Source organism: Notolabrus celidotus, chromosome 12 (assembly GCF_009762535.1).
Source record: "Notolabrus celidotus isolate fNotCel1 chromosome 12, fNotCel1.pri, whole genome shotgun sequence".
Lineage (NCBI taxonomy): Eukaryota > Metazoa > Chordata > Actinopteri > Labriformes > Labridae > Notolabrus > Notolabrus celidotus.
This window is the reverse complement of record NC_048283.1, coordinates 14,030,805-14,044,558: the sequence shown is the minus strand read 5'-3', so window position 1 is coordinate 14,044,558 and position 13,754 is coordinate 14,030,805. Positions and strand designations below refer to the sequence as shown.

Genomic DNA, 13,754 nt, shown 5'->3' with positions numbered 1-13,754 from the left:
TGAAGCTGTGTTCTTTGTCCACCACTGCTCCCATGCAGTAGGTGGCTGTAGGCCCTCTATCGTCTGTTTGCCCCTCAACTGATCCAAACGAAGAAGAAGAAGAGGGACCTGTAAGGGGCTGGGTTTGGTTGGTTTGGTTGGAGGCAAAACCCTGAAAGGGGGTTTACCGTTTGTTGCATCAAAAATAATAAAGTCGCTTTATAAACTTGATCGCATTCAACTGCGAGAAGGACCGAAACATCAAGGAGAGGTAAACACACAAGCACGTCGAACACACTGTTACCTCTATAGTGATAGCAAGCTAGTTGATATCTGTCTCTAGCAGTGCTATTAACTTAGCCTTTCTATGGAGAACTAACACTAACAGCTACATTTAACGTTAGCTTCTGCACGAAACTCACCGCTTCTCCCTATCCTATTTAACAATTCTGCATGTTTTCTACCTGGGTAACATGTTTGGGTTCAATTCAATCATGGTGTGTTAGACTTTTTGGCTAGCTAACTAGCTAAGTCTTTTGTAGTTAGCTTCATATAGCTTTTCTTTCTTCGCTCAACTGAGCTTTCCTCCATGTTGCTGTGACTCTTGCAGTCATCCATCATTTTGACAACTGGATTTCTCGTGAATATAAAGCTCTTTCTTTCCACGATGATAAGTGGTATAGTGATTGTTCCACTAAGCGCATATGTAGCTAATGTTATTGTTGGATAGTGTGCGTCCATGGTTGTAGCTAGCTATGATTTATGGTCCCCCTCTGTACCTTTTCATATTCAACCTTAATACTGTACATGTTATGGGTTACTTCGGTGTTGTTCATCTGTAAGTTCTCCAGCTATTTGTGACATTTAAAGTTTGAAACATAATGACTTAAAGGAGTTTGGTTGGACTTAGTAATGCTCGTTATGATTGCAGTTTTCATATGTATGTTTTTTAACCTTTTTAAAATGACATTTTCTCTAAGGGAATGTCCATAGCTTAGTCTACATACCCAGATATTTACTGGACATATGTTTGGCAAATCAAGACAGAAGATATTGTTTGTACACAATAGGGTGTATCAGGGTTCCCACACGTCCTGGAAAACCTGGAAAACAGTTGACCAGTTTTCCAGTACTGGAAAACACCTGGGAAATGGGAGAACAAGTAAAATGTCCAGGACAATCACAGATTGTCCTGGAAAATTATTCCAACATGACTGCGTGCGACCTGACAAGGTTAAAAAAACACATCCCCATTCAACATTTGTGGCCATTTGTGTCATTCAGTTCTATTTGGGTCAATCTATGCACTGATCCTCTGATTATTATTATTATTTATTTATTTATTTTCAGTAAGGCAGCTTCCAGATTCCTTTGCTGGCTCTTTTGTTTTTTACTTAGCTAATTTTATATTTTTTGAGAAATGAGAAAGCTGAGATGAGAGTTGAACATCATTGTTACTTGGTTGCACTAATAAAGTGCTGTACATATGTGGTTGCATTGTTCTATAATTAATTTGCCATCATTTTTAAGCATGTAAGAGATAATTTCATGGATAGCCATAGACTGCACGTCTTTCAATGTAGACTTCCACTGAGAGGAACATATTAGACTTTTTAGGAACTAAATTAGGAACTAAATTTAGACTGTCATACCAGCTTGATCATCACTGAAAATGTCCTGGAAAATGATCTCTGGAAAAGAGTGGGAACCCTGTGTATTCACAGCTAGTTTTTAATTTTTATTTAACCTTTATTTAACCAGGTTGGTCCCATTGAGTTCAAATATCTCTTCTCCAAGTGCGACCTGACCAAAACAGTCAGCGGCAAAAAAAAAAACACCAACAAGTTACAGACATAGACACACAGAGAACCAAAGTACACTTTACAAGCACAGCATTTGTCGCAGAAAGAGCTGTTACCTGGGAGGCAGTTGTAACAATATACACTAAAAACAACAACATTCTAAAGATTCAGCTTCAATGTCTTTCATTTTAGATTTAAAAACACTCAGTGAAACCAGCTCCTTGAGTTTCAAGCCATTTTGCAATAAATTCCAGGCTGAGGGTGCAGAATACCTAAAAGCTCTTTTCCCAGTTTCTGTTCAAGCTTTTGATGCATGGCTCTTGTGTTTTTCACAGAAAATATGGATGCAGGGGAAGAACAAAACACAGGCACTACCACCAACAACAACAATGGAAATCCTCAGACAAGTGGAAACTCTCGTGCACCTCAAATCGCCCACATGTCTCTGTATGAAAGACAGGCTGTACAGGTGTGCATAAAGGAAATCACAGATGTAATATCTTGCAGTGTTGAATTGACACTTATAGGTTACTTGAGAAATGCATGGAATAGTCTTAAAAAGTATGTCTGAAGTGTGTGAGTTTGTGTTTATGTCTGCTTGTTTGTTTAGGCTCTTCAAGCACTGCAAAGACAACCAAATGCAGCTCAGTACTTCCAGCAGCTCATGCTACAGCAGCAGATCAATAGTGCCCAACTCCACAACTTGGCTGCCGTGCAACAGGTAACAAGACTTAAGAGAAGAAAATGTGGTAAGTTCAGATATGATGAAAGGGAACACGTTGTACACCATCCCTTTCCTGTCTCTCTTTAAACCAGGCCACACTTGCAGCGAGTCGACAATCCAATACCCCAAGTAACAGCATGTCCCAGGCAACCACCACTGTAAGTGTTATGTTGATTATTGTTTGAAATGTGTATTGCACAGTTAGTTCTCTAATAATAACAAAAATGTTACGTTTTCCTCCCTGCCAGGTCAACCTCAGCACCACATCCACAGGAGGAACCACAACCAATCCCCGTCCTCATGGCCCAGCCACATCTGCAACAACAACAGCAGCTCTCAACCAGTCCGTGTTGCTGGGTGGAAACTCAGCAGGACAAGGACAAATGTATCTTAGGGTGAGTTTAAAATGATAAACTGCTTTGTATATATTTTTCAGTTATAGTAAATGACATGTTACAATTTTACAATGTTACAATGTCATTTAGCAGACGCTTTTATCCAAAGCGACGTACATACGAGAACAAGAACAACACAAGCAAAGATATAGACAAGAGGAAACAAGATCAGTAAGAGTAACAAAATGCTTCAAGTCCATTTGGATACAGGTACTGCCAAGCAGTGTAAAGGCAATGCACAAAAGTAAACAAGGATTTATTTATTTATTATTATTATCTTTTGTAAAATAAGGAACATCTACAATGAAGCAACCAAATAATTTAAGACCTTCCATTATCATCATCAACAATGAACTTGTCATCACCACAATAATGACCAAAGTACCAAGTCGTCGGTCACTCCAGAGCTGAACACAGATTCCCAAAGTAGAGCAGGACAGTGTGAGTCAACTGTAGCTGGAAGACGCGATCTGCCACTGGGGACAACAGTGGAGAACAGTCTAGCTAAGTGCATAGTGTTTCCTAAAGAGCTGGGTCTTTAGCTGTCTTTTTAAAGTAGAGAGGGACTCTACAGATCGAATGGAGTTGGACAATTCATTCCACCATTTAGGGACAACAGAAGAGAAGAGTCGAGCTCGTGATTTTTAGGCCTTATGTGCTAGAAGCACTAGGCGCATGAATGCATGTTGCTCCTGCCTGTCTCCAGTTGTTAAGAATCACTATTCAACCTTTAATATGTCAGTGAAATCTCATTTATGTAGCGTTGAGATGTTTTTTTTAACCCCATTATTTTGAGAAATCTTGACTTCACATAACTTCAGTGATACATTCTTCATCTTGAGGGGTCTGTAATCCCAAACATAACAATAATGAAGTATCTCAAGAAAACCAACAACCAACACTTTATAATGCATCAGAGGTGTTTTTGAAATGTAGCTCTTAACACTCCAACATCTTTTTATAATTCCACATAGTCATGCTTGAGAATTTTTTTGCTTGATCACCTATCTTGCTTATCTCATAGGTAAACCGCTCTCTCAGGGCTCCCCTGGCCTCTCAGCTCATCTTCATGCCTGGAGGTACAGCAACAGCCACTGTAGCAACAGTTGCCCAAACACAGCCCCAGCAGCAGCAGCAACAGCATGACATTGCTAATACCAATGCAAGTGCTCAGTCTGAAAATGATCAGGTGTGGATACTATTATGTGAAGTTTGAGCTACTTGAAATATTAAAGTACTGTATATGTCATAGGACATGAATGTTATGGGTGGACTTCTTTTTCATCATGCATTTCTGAACAATCTTCTCTCATCCTAATCTGACAGGTGCAGAATCTGGCCCTACACTGCACTTCCACTCCCAGAGTTGTTTCTGTCAAGTCGGAGCATCCAGAGAGGAAAGATGTCGCCAGCTTTACTCTAAGTCAACAGCAGCAGACTTTTGCCCAGGCAGGTCAGCAGCAGCAAGTGCAATCCCAGCAGCAGCAACAACAAATGGCCAAAGGCAACTTTACACAGCAATCTGCCGCCAACACAATGACTGTAAAGACTGGAAATCAGGCTGCAATGACTGTTACTCCTGCTGCATCTGTAGCTCCTTCCTCTAACTCCTCTCAAGCACTCCCTCTCCCCCAACTCCTATTGTCCTCCTCTGCTGCCCCCATGATCCTGGTTCCCACTTCAAACGTCCCCACCACCACCCAGAGCTACTCTATCAGCACGGTGACCCCAAAAGCCAACGTAAACACTCAGACTCTGGTTGTCCAGCCATTACAACAAGCTAGCACTACAGCAGACAAAGGCCCTGTGCCAATCCAGCCAAAGACAGCTCAGGGACACCGCTTACCTGTGCAGCTGCCTCCTCGACACCCACCTCCTATTCTCCCAGCACCGCCAAGCAACAGCCAGGCAGCAGCCGGGGGGCACAATGCTCCCCACATCCCCGTGCAGCTTGTAGGAGCGAGGCAGGGCTTAGCAGGGAACGCACAGGTTTTAGCTCTGGCACATGCACGGTGCAGCGCAACCCAGGAGAGTGCTGCTGGAGGGAATGTTAACATGATTTGCAACAACAGTGCTATGGTAAGATCTCTGAGAGTCCTTTGTTTGAATGTCAGGATCAGTGTTCAAGGAGTCGTAACTTTTCCTTCTGCTTTCCTCCATGCACTGTTAGATAAAGCCTGCCATCAGTTCTCTGAAACGAAAATCCGACTGTGATGCTTCAAATGAGATGTCAACAGAATCCTCTGCACCCATGAAGGACTCTGCTCCTCCTTTATCTCCTGCCCCAACAAAGGACTCAGGTATGTTAGTCAAGCATAGATTACGAGGAACAGAATTTGAAAGCTGGAGCTCTGGTTGGAATCTCTGTATTTTCTCTGTTTCTTTTTGATTCTCACTAGTTCCTCTCGCATCAGCTGCCTTCTCCTCTCCTCCCACCTTGTCCCTGCCTCTGCCCTTGTTAAGAGGCGGGCATGGAGACAAAGACAGAGCGCCGGTCCCTCAGGCGGTAGTCAAACCCCAAGTTCTTACCCATCTCATCGAGGGCTTTGTTATCCAGGAGGGTGCTGAGCCTTTCCCTGTAAGTGTGCTTTGTTTTTGATGGCACGAGTCATTATTTTGAACTATACTTTGCTTTGCATGTTTATGTGTGTGAAAGTTCCTCATGTCAGACTTGTATTTGATGTGACAGGTTGCCGGACTCCTCAAAGACAGAGATTTTGCCCTGGTTGGTCGCTCAGAGAATGGGACTCCCTGTAAGTGTTGGAATAGCTTTTTTGTTGTTATTTTGGGGGCTTTTTTAAATTTGATAGTACAACTTTAGATAGAGACAAGACATGCACCAAATCAAGTCTGGATGGGACTTTGTCAGTGCGATACTTCTAGACATATGACATGGTTTTATCATCTCTTTTCTCTCCTCAGTGTTGAAGTGTGAATACTGTGCAAGCCTCGCCCCTGCCAGCCAGTTCAGAGGATCAAAGAGATTCTGTTCAAATACTTGTGCTAAGAGGTATAATTAACTTAAGCTTCACATTTACTTAACGCCGTACATTCTGTAACTTTAAAAATGACTTCTGTAAATGCTACCGTACATCATGCAACAACTAGATTGAGACTTCACCCGAGGGTTTTTTTTAATTTTGCACTGGGATCCGCAGGTATAATGTCAGCTGCAGCCAACACTTTAAGACGAGCAGAGGAAGAAGTGGTGGAACCCTGGCCTCACCTCCAACCCCCTCTGACAGTGCTGCAAGGCGGAGGGCACCTTCTCGTAGGAGCAGCTCTAATATCACCTGTAATAAGATGCCAGGCAGGCATCTATCTGTCAAGGTAAGATGTAGTGTAAAGGATGAAGCTAGTTGTAACATGCTTGTTGGTCATTGTCAAGAAATTCTTTGAACCCTGCAGTCACACACATAACCGTCTGAAAACAACCACAAAGTATTATTAAAAAAGTATGCCCCCGTTTCGTTGTAGTGTCACTCTGAGTCCAGCCGCTCCGATGACATCTCCAGCGACGGAGAAGAGGAAGAGGATGATTCTCCCTCACTATCCCCAAGCTCTTCTCACTCCTGCTTGAGAGCCGGACACAGCGCTCCTCCCTCTGACAGCTCAGCTCCTGGAGGCCTCCCACTAGAGGGTGCTAACTTTCTCTCAGCGACTCCCGCTCAGTGGAGCGTGGAAGAAGTTTGCAGGTTTATCTCTTCTCTTCAAGGTCAGTGCTGCGTGATTCAGTAACAATTTATAAAACCTACACCACATGTTTTCATTTTGGACTCATTCGGTTGTTCTGTGGGGTTTCTTTCAGGTTGTGAGGAGTTGGCTGCTCAGTTCCTGTCGCAGGAAATAGACGGGCAGGCTCTGCTACTCCTGCGAGAAGATCATCTCATCTCGACCATGAATATCAAACTGGGTCCTGCTCTAAAGATCTGTGCCTCCATCAACACGCTGCGTGAGTGATGCAGGTGATGCAGGTGGAGGGAGAATAGGATCTTTGATTCCATTTTAATAAGAAGTTTAAAAGACTTAAGATCTTGGAGGACATGAGGTTTAACAGTTTACTTTCTGGACTTTGAATGTGCAAAAAACATCTTATATGTGTACTTTTTTATTTGAGTTGTATCCATGTCAGTAGCGTTTATTAGTTTTTATCTGTTACTGTGAGTAGAGAAAAACCTTTTGTATGTATACTCTTGTGAAACTGTGCAAAAACCTGCCAGTGTGCAGTAACGGGTGCTATCTAGGATAATTCACCTGTTGGGTTAAAAAAAGAAATGTTGCCTTCTTGCTGGATTTCAAACGGTGCTTTAACTTTGGTTATATGTTCTCTTTAGTCCACTTCCTTTAGATGTTTTAGTCTTTTATTAGAAATGTGTTACTTTACTATAGATGTTCAACCAAGGCTCCAATCACATCGAGAAAAGGACACTCATAAAGCCTTGTGTTTTTATTTAGTTCATTTAATCAGTCATTCAAAGTTTAGTTTTGTATCTTTTCCATTTTGTACTACAATCAGAGTTATTTTTTCATGGATGAGATATAGTTTTAGTAGCTTTAACCAACTTAACTACCTGAAAATAGGTATTTCTCATGGTTTGCTCTCCTGAGGGCTGAGTGGAAGTGCTCTGTGTACGTATGCAGTACTACCAATAAACAATACCTTTCAGAGGATCTATGTGTTTGTGCTTGAAAATAAGATGGCCCATATGAAGTTGGAGAGATTTTTATTCACATTTTTGTGAACAGTTTGTCATTTGTTACTCCAAGTTGGTCCCTGGGCTTATAGAGAAGACAGTAATAACAGCATAAATACATATATACCCTTCATTTTTAGAACCGCCTGATTTGAATCATACAAAAAGTCTCAGAACATACATTAAATCTGTTCATTTATATTGGCCTACGGTTGTAAACAAGATCTGTAAACCATCATACAGTATATTGACAGTAACAGCCACAAACTCTGAATGCAGCAACTGTACATTTTTCAAGTTTACATATCTCAAAGTTTTTTATAATAAAATCACTGGTTGTATTTCCCTGACTGACCCTCAACATATTAGTAAAGATTATACAAATAAAAACACATGAATGAGGTTCTACTTGGGTTAGAGTAGAAGAAGAATACAACAAGAAAATTAAAGAATCATTTTCAGTGACCAAAGCACTTATTGCACCTGAAAGATACTGTTTTTGTAAAAGTGCACCAATGGGGTGTTTGGGAATAGTGCAATTTATATTTTAATATAGCTGGAACATGCAGAGATCAGAAAACAGTGTAGCTGTTGGATTCTCCGTATCCGGCTTCCTGCAGGTACTGCTCAATGTTCATTGGCCCGGGCGCCTTTATGACTTTGTCAGACACACCCTTCTCTGCTGAGACCAGCTTACGGCTCAACTCAGCCAGAGAGGGCCGATCTTGGTCCTTCCAATGGCAGCAACCCTTGATGACGGAGTGTCTGCAGGACGACCAAAAGGTTTAGGCTTTAAAACATTCTTTAAGAATGGGTTTGAGCTGTGTGTTATAGAAAGCATGAAGAGGATTCTTACAGGGTGTTGGAACAGTTTGAAGGTTTTTTCAGATTCTTCCCTCGTTGATGGAACTGCAGGAGTTCATTAACGGAGACTTCAGCAAAAGGAGCTTCACCTGGGGAGAAAATAGTGAATGATAGTGGATGCTACATGAAGGTATTGTAAGTGCACTTTGAATTTTAAAACCAATGCATATTTTATAAACTCAATGTTCTGTTGTAAAACCAAAATGGGAAGGTGTGTATGGATACAATAATGACATGAGCATGTCAGGTTAATACAGCAAATCAAATATCTTAAAAGTCATTGATGTATAAATCATAAAAGTTCATTGTCGCTGAAAAGAAAATTTACAGAAAGTTGAAATATGAATGCTCTAAGTCTCAAGTTACACTAAATCAAAGTCATTACTTTTTTACCCAAAGTTCAACCTTGAACTTACCCAGTGTTGCCATTTCATACAGTAAAACGCCAAATGACCAACTATAGAAGAACACAGAAGGAAAATAATGGTTAAACTTTAATTCAGGCTCTCAATAATAAACTCTTAGAATATAAATAATATCATAATCTGTGCTTGAGGATGTGAATTTAAAATATATCTGAGAAGTAAACAGAGAAACTCACATGTCGCTGCTCTGGCTGGCAGGTCTCCTTGCTAACAGCTCTGGTGCCTGCCATTTCTTCATGCTGGGATCCTCTTTCTGAGTGGTGACCTGGTTCTTCCTTGTGTAGACCCCATGCAGGCCCCAAAGCTTGGCCGTGTGCTCTTTACTGACCAACACACTGCGGGCACGAATGTTTCCATGGAGAAGATCTTTACTGTGAAGAAACTCCTGATTTGGCAAAAATGAAAAAATTGCATTCCAAGATTTAACCCATGAGTAGATCAATTTACTTTAGTCATCTGTGCTGACAAGAAGTATTTTTAGAACACGTGTTGTTGATGGTATGTTGGTATTGCCACACCTGGAAAAAGCATGTGAGGATTATTTTAATGCAAGAGTAGTGTGTGTATTTGTGGCATGATAAGGTACTGAGAGGGACCGTCAACAGGAGATGGTGTTCGGACAGCGGTTGTGCATGTCTGAGATTTGAAAGTCAAACACTGTTTAGATAGGTGAGGACGTATTTATTAGCATACTAACCAGAGCTGAGGCCACCTGTTTGGCCATGGTAAATATTCGTCTCTCTGTCATCTCACAGGGTGGACTCACATTTTCCTGGAAGAAAAACCACAATTTTGAACACTTAAATGATTCTTTTGCTTTATATGTATGGTCTGTTGCTTAAAGTAAGTCATCAGAAATTAACCTCAAACAAACATACCTGTCTGCATCGCCACAGATAGCTAAGCAGATCTCTGTTCTCCAGCTCTTCCACAACAGTAACTAGAGGTGCTCGAAGTGAGACCACACCAAGAAGCTCTGGTAAGAAGGGATGTGGTCCAAGCTGGGACAAGAAAGATGCAAAGCCCAGGAAGTTATGTCTCTCTGTGGCATCAGCAGAGTCTGTAAACAACAAGAATGAGAGGGAGACAAGAACGATAAAGGTATGGGATGACTGCAAAAGACACAATTAAGAGGTCGTCTCAGCTGCCACAAACAAACTCCCACTTAATCCAAGTTTTACAGTCTCACCATTCAGGACTCGCAGCACCACATTCCTGTTCTCCATGCGGGCCCTGTAGAGGGACACAGAGGAGTCGGAGCGCAGGGAGAAAGCAGCAGGCAGGGGAGAAACCAGATTGAAGGACTCAGGCAGCCTCTGACGGGGTAATTCTCTGGGCTGGACAATAGGAGTAAAACTGGGCTGGTAGGTCTGCTGAGGGGGATTGGGTGAGAGGGTGGGTGTGATCACAGGTATGGAAAGGTTTTTTGAGGGGTAAGTGGTGGGGGGGTTGAAGGTGGAGTAGGAACTGGGTATGTCCAGAGCGATGCTTTCATGTTCGAGAACATTGATACCAGGTGGAGCTGTGGAGAGAGAGAGTGAAGGGAGGAAGAGAGAGAGTAGAGATGGAATTAGTATCATTAGAGATAATTGAGAGCATTCACATAAAAGTGGACAAACATAATGACTGTCTCTGTGCAGTGCTGAAAGTAATTGTATTAAAAGGGAGGTAAAATATTCCATCAGTCAGTCAATATTCAATCAGTTCTTTTGGATTTGGGCACCGAAAAAAAAACTTGAACATTTTCCTAAAAAGAAGAGTGGTGACTATTTTCCAGGTATTTGTAATATCATGAATTTGCCTAAAAGTCTCTATGATAGATTGTAAAATCAAACACTATATTCATCTTAATTTCTGTAATAAAAAAAATAAAAAAATGTATATAAATAAATTTATATATATATATATATATTTGTACATTTGTATCTAAAAGCATGTTAGTTTTTAATTTTAGGATCCAACCCTGGCAGTTTTTCACTTTCTTAAAATTACAGGATGATTCAAGATCAAAACTGAGTTTGGGGGGGGGGGGGGGGGGGGGGTAAGGACACATGAAAGAGGTGCTAAGCGAACCTTCAAATAAATGTAAAGAGGAATTTCCACACTGAACCTGAGCCCTAAGATAAAAGAAATACAGTAATTTGATAGGCCTGCTGATTCTTTTCCAGCTGAGCTGACTGAATGTTAGGATTTCATTTATTTAAATCACAACGTGCAGAATTGTTGTCCCTCTTAGTGTCTTACCATCGATGCCATGCAGCACCCTCCTGGTGTTTTGCTTTGAGGCCTGGGGACGGATCTTATCGACTCTCTCTGGACAGAAGCGCAGCAGCAAAATGAAGACCAGCGTGACCAAGAAGGCAGCCAGAAGCAGGATGGGCACTACAATCACCTCCTGCTCATACACACGGACCTCTGCAGACATGTACACACACACACAATCTTAAACTCTCTCAGCAGGTCTAAGACTCACTGATCTGAAATTCTAAAACATGTTTGTACAGTTTATGCTGGTGTGTTTTCTGCTCATCTGTAAGCTGGGGTGAACTTAAAAAAACCTCTGAGGGTCAATCGAGGTTACAGAACAAATATTCTCTGTTGTTAAAACTTACCACAAATCGTATCTCCATGTTTACAGCGGAAATCTGCATTTGTTACGTCAGACATTCTGTTGAGATTTGAAAGGGATTTATGTTAAGTTGCTAAGAGTTGTTCATACATTATACATCATTCACACTATTCATCAGGCGCTCTGTATTCCCACATGCTCACAGTTGTTATGTAAGTGTTGTGCACACACAAATAGATGTATATTAGTAAAAACAACAGTTAGTGACAGCAGTAGTCCTGAAACCCATTCTGTCTCTATGTCTGGATCTACAAATAGTAACATGACTCTTGACAAGGTATCCAGTATAGGAAGGTGTCTGAGCGGACATGTAACTGAGAACACAGCTTAAAATGTTCTCTCAAAGGTGTGCCACACTGTCTCTTACTGCCACAGATGACTGGCACAAAGCACGGAAACTCTGACACCTCGACGAAGTGCTTAAATTTAATCTGGTAAATAAACATTTCAATCCTCCAGGATATAAGACGCGGATTACAATCCAATAGTCAATCTTTAGATAAAGTGACACTGTAGAAGTTTTTCAATCAAGAGACACAACCTACTGTACAGAAAAAAAAGTATTCATCTTAAACTGAGGTACCTTTTTTTGTTGTGATCTGAATCAATAGCCTCAGAAGTGACACCACAGTCATACTGGGGAAACTCTCACACCAACATGATGTTCCTTTTCCGTCAGATACAAGATCTCCAAACCTGTTCCTCTGCATTTTTTTTAAACATAAATACTGGTGTTGTACTACACGCCCAAAGGGCAGATATAAGTGGTTAAGCAGCTCCAGCTCATGTACTTAAACTGATTAGAAAACAAACATTACAGAACCATCTCGGGAACATTATGCCCAGAGTAACAAACACAGAGTTGATATTAAATGGGTTAACAGCTCACCCAGCCATAACAATACATTTACTGACTTCAAAATGACGTGTCAAAGAAAAAAGACATACAGTGTATCAAATCCTTACCTCAACTCCTTCAGATTTTTCTTATATTCCAATTAAAATCCTCTTAATTATGGCTCATGTTTCCCTCCTTCACACAGGTAGACACTTTTCATACATCCTCCATGCTAAATGTGGAGTCCGGGTTCAGCTGAGCCTTTCAGATCTTCATTGTCTTGTTTTTCTCAGGTGATTGGACGGGCTCAGGGGATCTCTGCACTGCTCTCTGTTTGTCTATGTTCCACCTTCTGTGTTTTCTTAACTCCACCCTCCTCATCTACACCTTATCCCTCGTCTCTTCTGTTTACTTCCTCCTTCTCAGTTTAAGAAGTGGTGCATCCCTCTGACACCAGCTTTGTGTTAGCCTGTGGTCCTGCTCTACCTCTCTCTCTCTCTGAGGTTGCTCCACCTCATTCTGCGATCAGTCTTTTCTCTTAAGTCGACAAACGTAGGCTACCATTGGCCCTGCCTTTACCTCTTTGTTTAGGGAAACTGGTCCTGCAGCTCCTTGTCATTTTTAGGCCTCAATCTTTTGTTAAACATGTTTGGCCTTCATCGCGCTGAAACTTGAAGGACAGGCTCAGCAGTACCTGGAGAATTTGGAAGGCAAAGTGTATTTATTTTCTGATACAGACTTGTAATATAAATTTTACAATGTCAAAAAAGATAATGTAGTATTGCAAGGCCCAACTGAAATCCTCATTGAGTTAAAAAAAAAAACAGAAATGTAAAATGTTTAAATGAAAGCAAAGTTCATGAGAAATTCTGCTGGATTAAAAGTAGATCATTTTACCAACAAAATGTGCTTAAATTAACAAAATAAAAGCTTCTATTTAGGCAATAAAAATGACCATGAAAATGATCACATGTGACATTATTAATTTGATATGACTGACTTGAAATGTATAAATATTATTGTTCCTTTGTAGATAATAATAAAAACAATAACAACGAGCTAATAATACATTTAATGGACATTATGGAAGCTTATTAACATTGTTATTTATTAACTAGATAATCTTAGTCAATATTACAGCATAATTTAGCTACCCCATCTAAATGAGTAGAATGCTGTATAATGTTTAATACATAATTAATTTTGCATTTATTGACTGTTTTTTAAAAGATCTTTGTGTCAGGAAATGCAAACTTATCGATCAATCAAAGGAGGGTACAACATGTAAGCTAAGCAGCATCTATGAACGGCATGCACTATAAGCACTCTTTTAACAAGAGGCTCCAATGCTCTTATTATTAGTTAGTATTGCTATTCATTGCACCAGCAACCGGAATGACCACA

General features: G+C 40.8%; 2 protein-coding genes across 3 annotated transcripts; one reads left to right on the top strand and one right to left on the bottom strand.

The window, feature by feature from the left end:
- The first annotated feature begins 10 nt into the window (after positions 1-10).
- On the top strand, positions 11-7,571 carry phc1 (polyhomeotic homolog 1). 2 transcript variants are annotated; one of them, XM_034697230.1, is made up of 14 exons: positions 11-250; positions 2,117-2,250; positions 2,392-2,502; positions 2,598-2,663; positions 2,754-2,900; positions 3,925-4,089; positions 4,227-4,979; positions 5,071-5,200; positions 5,300-5,478; positions 5,590-5,653; positions 5,823-5,910; positions 6,059-6,230; positions 6,378-6,615; positions 6,709-7,571. In XM_034697230.1, exons 2-14 carry the CDS (start codon positions 2,122-2,124, stop codon positions 6,858-6,860), a joined length of 2,394 nt encoding a protein of 797 aa, XP_034553121.1. In that variant the 5' UTR covers positions 11-250; positions 2,117-2,121; the 3' UTR covers positions 6,861-7,571. The 2 variants fall into 2 exon arrangements, with proteins under 2 accessions (XP_034553121.1, XP_034553122.1); XM_034697231.1 differs by having other exon boundaries at positions 36-250; positions 5,315-5,478.
- Positions 7,572-7,607: 36 nt separating this feature from the next.
- styk1b (serine/threonine/tyrosine kinase 1b) lies at positions 7,608-12,591 on the bottom strand. Its single transcript, XM_034697299.1, has 10 exons — positions 12,479-12,591; positions 11,496-11,551; positions 11,128-11,298; positions 10,073-10,405; positions 9,762-9,943; positions 9,581-9,655; positions 9,060-9,268; positions 8,875-8,915; positions 8,451-8,547; positions 7,608-8,359 (listed from the first exon to the last, which is right to left on the bottom strand). The coding sequence occupies exons 2-10, from the start codon at positions 11,548-11,550 to the stop codon at positions 8,167-8,169; spliced, it is 1,356 nt and encodes a 451-aa protein (XP_034553190.1). The 5' UTR covers position 11,551; positions 12,479-12,591; the 3' UTR covers positions 7,608-8,166.
- Between the last annotated feature and the right edge of the window lie 1,163 nt (positions 12,592-13,754).